A 9,138-nucleotide genomic window follows, 5' to 3' on the forward strand; every position below is an offset into this window, starting at 1 on the left:
TTAATGAAATTCAACCAATCACGTATATCGTATATGTCTATTAAGTAGCACTGTATTGAGTTATTTCATCGAATTTCTAAATTTATTAAAAACTTAATAATAAACTATAATTTTAATTTTTAACCCTTATTTATGTAATATCTATGACAAATATTAAATATGCAGATGTTTTCATAATTAACATCTTAGAAATGTAATTATATTTTGGAAATAATCAACGAAATATTTACAATTTTATGATTAGGCTTTGTGTATCTACTAATTACTATATTTATATGAAGACTTGAGCAATATCCAATATTTGATGATAAATTATTTTTTACTGACGAATCTATAGGCACGTTTAAAAATGATCCATATTTTAATCGAATAATAAATAAAAATGAGCATGGTATGATCATAAACAGCTATATTATTATTATTTCTTGTGAAATCTAAACCTTATTTAGATTTGATTTAATCGATTTCCATTCAATTTTAAAATTTTCCTTTTTTCAGTTGTTATTATGAATACTGTTTTAAAACATAATATTATGATCAAAATATTCTGTCTAATCTTAAAAATTTAAAAAACTAAATTCAATAAGTTTTTTTTTGAAACACTTCTTTTAATTAGAATTTTCTTACTAATTGTTTGTAATAACTGTATTTAAATACCTATCGATGTGTTACGGAGATACTAAGTGATATTTATGTGTAGGTATGATACTACGATTAAAATTTTAAAATGTTATATTGTTATAGACTAGGAGTGAGAAGGTGTCAAAATAGAAATAATATTGTCGTCGTCATAAAATATAGATAATACCCAAACCTAAACCAATAGTGTACTTAGAACGTAGGTACATTATAATAATATTAATAATCATACTTTCCTATATGCGCATTTATACGGCTATATAATACCATTAATAACTACTTATTAGTTTCTTGAAATTAATTGAAATGCACAGTGAGACGTAGACTGCAACTTTGAACAGTTATAAATTATTATTTATAATGATAATATAATATAGGTAGGTAGGTGCCTGGCTACCTATATGGGTTTGTAATATATAACAATATGTGCATAATAACAGGATTCTTATTGCTTGAATGTACTTAGAACCTCATCTAAACAGTTGTTAATAAGTAATATTTTTATTTTGTATCAATGTATTAAAATTATATTCCTAGTATTTCAATTTTTAAATAATTAATACCTACTTACTATGTTTTGATAATTCAGTGATGTGTAATATTCCTTTTTTTTTAAATGGTAACAGTCTACATTCAGAGGAATTATGAATTATGATATTTTAGCTTATATGAGCTACTCATACAATATAAATGATATATGTTCCACATTATGGAATATCAATAAGCAAAGAAAATGATTTGTTCGATTTTAATTTTTGTGTACATATATTAATAGAAGAATACAATTATTTAATCAATGCAAATATAGGTATAATTGATAAAAACTAGGTTGCAAGGGGCAAGAGTGATAGAAGTAAAAGGTACCTTTACGAGTTGCTTATGGTTAATTCTTTCTTATTTTATATTGAAAATATATTAGAATTATACACATTTGTAATGACTTAACAGTTTAAGCTCTTATTACATATTTATATCATTATTTACTGGGGAATATGTGAAGTTTCTTATTGTGTAAATATGTAATTCATGACCATAAATGTACGTAAATAATTGGAGGAAGTATCAGCAATCCCTAGGATTTCTAACACTAGATTACAGCTACAGAGTAGATATACTGTACAATTTAATAATTTGATTCAGTTATATTTTTTTATGTTTGTACTAATTTATTATTAAAATATAGAATTATGAGATTATTGAGATCTTCACAGTATTTCGCTGGGCATGATCGCATAATCACACACAAAATTACATAAATGTATACAATTTTAATTGTTTATTAGTACACCTGTACCTGTATATCAATAAAAATATTTTTTTTTAAGGATTTAACATTATTCATTACATACCTATATTATTATTAACTAGGTACCTAGATATACAAAAATACCTTTAAAATATGAGTGCAACTTACAAGAACAATTTTTCAAATACAATGAAACACCATTGAATTAAAATTTAAGTCTTTATAAATTCATTACATAGTAGGTAACCTATTTAATGACAAGGTACAATTGACACAATTAAAAATAACATGATAAAATATTTGTGATGTTTTAGTTATAAAATTATCTTCATTTTTTTTTATCAATAACATGATTAGACAAAATAAACAACAATTTAATTATTAATTTTATTTAATTTTATGAACAAATATACTTATTTTTAAATTATTTACAAAAATTCCACCAAAACAATGCATAAAGTAAGTTTTAAAACAATAATTATGTAAAATGTTGGGACTAGATAATATATTATAAAAATAACTATAAAATTGTGATAATAAACAGAATATATAATAATAAAATAAATTTGAACAAAGTTATGAAAATTATAGCTTTTAAAGTATAAATTTGGTGAAGCCAGGAGGTATATTAAAAAAAATTATATTCATAATAAAATAATGTGCAAATCAATAAAAAATATTGATTATTGTTCAATCAGACTAATTTCATTTTGATCCAAATGATACAAAAAACAAAAAATAAATGGTTGAATATCATTATTTTACTTGAAAGTTTTGTTTAATTGATCTTCTTTGTTAGATTTCCAGTATCTAAAGTGTCCATACGAATACATCAGAGTACACTAAAAATAAAAATACATTTTAAAACTAAAATAATAGTTTATGTTTAATTAAAAATGAATAATATTTATAATTTTATAATTATAAATTACCAAATACTGTTTTAAACAGTCGAATAAATGACGCTAGCTTCGACCATGAACACTGTTTTTTTGTGCTTTCTTTTTACGTGCTGCTAACATGTCATAAAAAGGATTATGACTAATACTTTGTCTGAAAATTATAATGATAAATTATTAAAAATAATCACATACACATGTTGACATAGTGATGGTTATGGTCATCAATTTCGATTGAGATGAATCATGATTTTATCATTATTGTGTAGGTTAAGTGATAAAAACCGTTATTAATTTTGATGTAATAAGTAATTAAAAAAAATTGTACAAAATTAATATTTTTGTTAAAGTTTATATTATAGGTAATATTTTTTAAGTTAATTTAATTAACTCAAAAGTATATTAAATCCAATTATACTGCATTCCCAGTAAAATAAATATAATATGCACTTGGAAATTCATTTAATAATAATTCTTAAATGATAAATGGCACAGAAAAATAGTGAAAATAAACCAGACTAAAGGCCTCATACTAAACTATGTCATAAATACTCATAATATATAGTTAAATACATTTAACTATTCAGTATATATTTGTATAATTATAATGTTAGTTAAGAGCATTTATTAAAATTGTACATTTTTCCATAGTTTATAGAAAGAAAATAAATAAATAATGTGCATACATACTCTTAAGATTATATCTTGGTTTAAAGAATAAACTAAATGCTGAGTCAAAGATATGAGTCATAGTAGATTATACTGATTTCAAACAACATATAGAGCTAGACAAATATTTTATTTACATGTGATGAGTATGTGTATTTTCTTTGGCACTACTCACGAATTGGATATTACAATTAGAATTATTTTAAAATTAACGATTGATCTTCAAATATTGATTATTTGTAAACCTAAATAAATTTATGGTTCACTTAAAGCTTTCTAAATAAATTTCTACATCTATTAAAAAATGATATCCCTATATTTAAGACGATATAAACTTAATTTATCCTAACCACTATTAAAAATAATTTTTTTTAAACTTACTTAAGGCATTTTGTCCACTCATCTTTTTCTTCTGCTGTAGCTGCTGACATTCTATAAACAGTATGCTTACCTAAAATACAATATTTCAGTTAATTAATATGATTGACAATATTTAATTTTTGTTTGTAAAATTATCAATAATACAGTTTTATAATTTTAATTAAAATAGCATTATTTATTTAATACTAATGATATTTTATATTGGTAGCAAATAAACATTATAAATCAGAATTATGAATATTTTTAACCAATCATTCATTACATATATATATATATATATATGTGTAATTAATTATTAAGTATTAATTTTAAGAGTCTCACCTATTAAAAAGTAATAGTGCTTTAATACTTAAGTTATTAATTATTATTAATTCTATAGCCCATTTTATACTTCAATACTTTTCTATGGTTTAACTATGTTAATTTTCAGTTTGATTTATAAACATATCAAACACTCAGAGTTTGATTCTTTTAAGTTAGAAAATGGAACAATTATTTACAGAGTAATAATAATTAATTATTAATTTATAATTATTCTTACCTTCTACTACTTTTCCTTCACTATCTGTTTTACAAGCTTTAATAAAGTCTGTAGTTCCAGGAGCTGCATACAATTCAAAACAATGCGGTTTATGGCGATCAGATACTTCCCGTACTTCAATATTTTCAAGTGGAATTATTCCTCTAGGTTCCTTGTCAGTTGTATATTCAAAATAATATAGACAATTATCATTTAAAATAAACCAACGACGCTTCCAACTTTTATAACGTCCACCTAGAAATTTAAAATTTTAACAAAAATATAAGAAATTAAAATAATGTAATATATATACCTTGTTTCCATAGCCATCCTTCTTTGTCTGGGTTGAAGAATGTATGCATTAAGTCATTACCATCATCTTCAGGAATTTTAAAAGGTTCTGTTTTTATGCTATCATATAAACTCTTAAAGAACAAAAAATTAAAAAAATTAAAAAATACATATGTAAGTCTCAAAAATAAAATTTTGAACTTACAATTAAAAGTTCTCGAGGTAAATCTCCACCATTGTTGATACCACGATTCATTTGTATAAATTGTTCAACTGATGGTTTATCTTTGACACTAGGGTTATGAAGACTTGTGTTTAACATTATAATAGCAAATGATAAAACATAACAAGTATCTACAAAAATAATAAATTAAATAATATTATAAATAATACAATTTTGAGGTAATTTACCTGTATTGGTAAAAATATTTGGGTTTAATTGACAATATCTTTCTGCAAAACACTCCATCATTCTATCAATTTTTTGTGCTTCGCCTGGAAGTCTAAAGCTCCATAGAAATTGTCTTAAAAAAATAGAACATTGTTTATTAAATAATCAGCAGTCTATTTAAATTAATATAAATTAAATCATACTCATACAGTCTTGTAACTAACCACAATTAATGGATTTTATGTTAAAGTTAAACAGTAATTAGTTTTATCTACTTATATATTTTATATTATTATGAATATAGAAGAAAAGTAATTATAATGTTTTTTTTTAAAAGAAGTTGATATTGTTGTTTCAGCATTTAATAAAAGAAATAACCACTACTTTAATATAATTTAGTATCACCCTATAATATAGGGTCCATGGTCTATGGCTCATAATAAATAATTTATCGTTATCAATGAGTATTCTTTAGTTCTATTTTTCATGGAATTTACAGTGGGGCACACCACGGCTGAATTTGGTTTAATAAAGTACCACGGAAAAAAAAGTTATGCCCAATATTAAGTAAATTTTCTCTACATTTCAAATATTTAGTAAAAAATATTCACGACAAAAGTTAATAAAAAAAAAAATATATTAAACATGAATGCCATTCTATGAACAAACCAAACTATTTTATAATCATATAATTACAGAAATGTGAAAATATATGATTTTTAATGTCATATATAAGCACTATTTACTGGGAACTTCATTATTATTGATTTCTAGGGAATAATTTAATTATATACCTTAGAGCTTGGACCAATATGAGATCAGTAAAATCGTGTAGAGAAACAAACTCTCGCAGAACTCTTTCGTTAAAATCATTTCGTTCTCCCAAATAATCGCCAATTGCAGTTTTATTTAATCCTTCTCCTTTATAGAGGAAAGCAGCAACATCAGCTTCATTGTGATTTAGTAGACCATGTTCAACAAGAAATTCAATTCCTTTCTTTGGGTCCATATTGAATTTTTTACGACCAATCGATATTTGTTTAGCTTTGGTTTGATTTTTACTAAAACAGAGAAAATATAGTATTTATTATAAATTAATAAATTATACAATACATATTTGAGGTAAATTAATAAAATGAATAATTACCTATCGTCATTGGAATCCATGTTTTCCATTTCACTAACAACTTCGGATAATTCATCTTTCAATTGCTAAAAAAATAAAATAAAATATTAAGAATAGTTTTACAATTTATATTGAACATAGTATTAATTTTCATTAATAAAGATTTACACAAAAAATGTTAAATTGAAACAATTAAAAATGAATAATATATGAAAACACAATATTAATAAAATAAAAGAGCTTTCATACGTCATCCGAAAACTGTCAAAATTAAGTATGCAAATAATTTTTTTAGGAATGTTCAATAAATTAATAATTAATATTGTAGTAAAACATAATACACAGATATGGTATAGATAACATAACAAGTTTATAATATAGTCTAAATTAATAATGTACAATTTCAACAACAAATAATTTGTTTTGCAAGTTTATCTATTTGTTCAAGTACTAATATGAAATTGGATTAATCCATGTGATAAAACATGCCACGCATTAATTTAAAATGTGAGTATTTGTTAAAGATTACTTAATAGTAGGTACTTATATCTAAATGATAATAATTTAAAATTTAAATTTTTGTTTATTTTTGAAAAATATTGAATTGTATCTAAGATGAAGGCATTTGTAATTTAAATTTTGTAAACCTTTTAAGGAGTACCTTTTAATATTTGGTTTTTATTCTTAAAAGTGTTGATAAGTAAAATATATGCATTTTGAAATGTATCTTAAATGGTTTTCTATTTTGTATATTAGTTAAATATAGTATACACTTTAAATACAAAACTATTTTTTTTTTTAATTCAGTATTTATTATTCAATTTGATACATAGTTAATAAAATCAAACGTTATACAATTGGAAAATATTCATAACCTAATCATCAAATAAAAAAATTATTTTGTATTAGTTATAGTAATGAACAAAATAACCCGTATGAATGTATGATAGATCAATAAATGGACATTTCAATGAACAATTTCATAGAAACTATTACAAGTTAATGAAATAATAATACTAAACTAATTAAATATTAATCCTTATAATTAGCCATTAGTTATAATTGTTTTCTTCTAAATAATTTAAATATTTAAATTGATTTTAGTATTATTTTTTAAATTAAATAAATTACACCAACTTATTAGTTGTTTAATGTTTATAGATACAATTTTGTTTAATATACATTTTTTTTACATTAGTTAACATTTCAATATAATATATAATATGAAAGATAAAATAACATACAATAATATTACAAATCATAATAATATACTAACTTGTATTTCAAGTAATAATTCTGCTTTACGACGTCTAATTTCGATTAACAGTTTTTGTTGATCTGTTGAAAGTTCTAAAATAAAAAAATAAATAAATTATTAAGTACAATCATTCACAATTATTTTTCATTCAAGTATTATTACTTATGTAAATATTAATTTAATATAAAATTATTAAAAATATATATATAAAAAAAATTTAAAAATTTTCTTTCCAAATTTATAACAATGGAATTTTTTCTTTAAGACATATATAAATATTAATCAACATTAAAACTTGGGTTATAATTTTTATCTTGATTATATAATAATTACATTGATAATACTCTATTATTAAATAAATTGTATATCTGATGTTAAAATAAGAATCAAAACACGAATGAGTATAATTAAAATTAAAAACAATTTTTTGAATAATAATAAAAGTTAATTAAAGCTATCATAATGTTAACTAGCATAAATTATTTAATTGAAATTTAAACTAATTTATATTTAACACTATGTTAAAAGTTCAGTTATGGTATGAATATTTTTAAGTGTGTAGAGATATGGTATTGCATTTAAAATAGATGAGCATTATATTTGTATGTATATGGAGATGTATAAAATCCTTGCATTTGAAATTTCTATTGTTTGATTGATTTAATTATGTATTGCCTTTAATATAGTGTCATTGTGTTCTCAAATGTAATAAAATGTACAATTTTAGAAAGCTATGGCATATGACCTACTATTATTATTACCAATTATATGATTTTTGGTAGATTTAAAATATGATTGTAACTATAAATTTTATATTTTGCTAGTTAATTTATGTACAATATGTGTGATAAATATTTTATTAATATTATCATTGTAAATCACATTGATGGAGCAACTGAAGAATTAAGTTCTCCAAAGTATAAAATTAGTCCTATGAGATTTATATTGTTTAGTGTTTACACTTTAAAGACACTTGAAACATACTTATAATTTTTCATAAAAAATATATTAACTAACCAATAACCAATCCTAACCTGTGTTATATTAGATTATAATGAAATAGAAATACAAACTATAATACTAAGATTATATTAAGATTGTATTTATTGACCAATTCTCTGTGAATATTTTGCACACCCATTCACACAAATGGCAGAGCTGTATTCTGTTATGGTATGTGGCAAACTAAGAAAGTACACCTACCATTTATGTTAAAAGTGTCATTGATGTATGGAACGTTCATTTTAGATGCCTCTTGGTGTACTTCATAATCACAGCACAGGTACAATCATGAATTCGATCATTGTCGACGACGGGTCGTTACCTATCTCACGAATACGTAGAGGAGAAATCGAAACGTACTGTTGACGAGTCTCGTTTTTATTGTGGACGAAACCGATGGCGACGACACGTTTTCAAGACGGGACCAGAATCGACAGAGTAACCGTAAGTGGGTTTCGTGCGAGATACGTTTGAAAAATCGATCGTCGTAGTCGAGTCTCGATTCTCGGTCAATTCAGAAAAAGATCCTATTCGCGAGCGAAAAAAAAATATATTTCTTACGCACAAAAACAGTAGTATAGTAGTATAATAGAATAATATGACAAATTCACAACAACAGTTTACAAATGTACACTCGATATCGACGTATTGTTATTATTATATATTTTAATATCAAAACATGATAACGCGTCTTTTGTGAGATTTGAAAAACAAAA

The 9,138-nt window shown here is 23.0% G+C and overlaps 1 protein-coding gene across 2 annotated transcripts; it reads right to left on the minus strand.

Moving 5' to 3' along the window:
- Positions 1–2,478: 2,478 nt before the first annotated feature.
- LOC113559147 (cytohesin-1) lies at positions 2,479–9,111 on the minus strand. Of its 2 annotated transcripts, XM_026964761.1 has the most exons (11): positions 8,624–9,111; positions 7,439–7,512; positions 6,184–6,248; positions 5,831–6,097; positions 5,057–5,169; positions 4,851–4,999; positions 4,668–4,779; positions 4,376–4,609; positions 3,835–3,904; positions 2,818–2,938; positions 2,479–2,727 (listed from the first exon to the last, which is right to left on the minus strand). In XM_026964761.1, the coding sequence occupies exons 1-10, from the start codon at positions 8,661–8,663 to the stop codon at positions 2,851–2,853; spliced, it is 1,212 nt and encodes a 403-aa protein (XP_026820562.1). In that variant the 5' UTR covers positions 8,664–9,111; the 3' UTR covers positions 2,479–2,727; positions 2,818–2,850. The 2 variants fall into 2 exon arrangements, with proteins under 2 accessions (XP_026820562.1, XP_026820563.1); XM_026964762.1 differs by lacking the exons at positions 7,439–7,512; positions 8,624–9,111 and adding an exon at positions 6,412–6,506.
- Positions 9,112–9,138: the final 27 nt, after the last annotated feature.

This window comes from Rhopalosiphum maidis, chromosome 4, assembly GCF_003676215.2.
Source record: "Rhopalosiphum maidis isolate BTI-1 chromosome 4, ASM367621v3, whole genome shotgun sequence".
NCBI lineage: Eukaryota > Metazoa > Arthropoda > Insecta > Hemiptera > Aphididae > Rhopalosiphum > Rhopalosiphum maidis.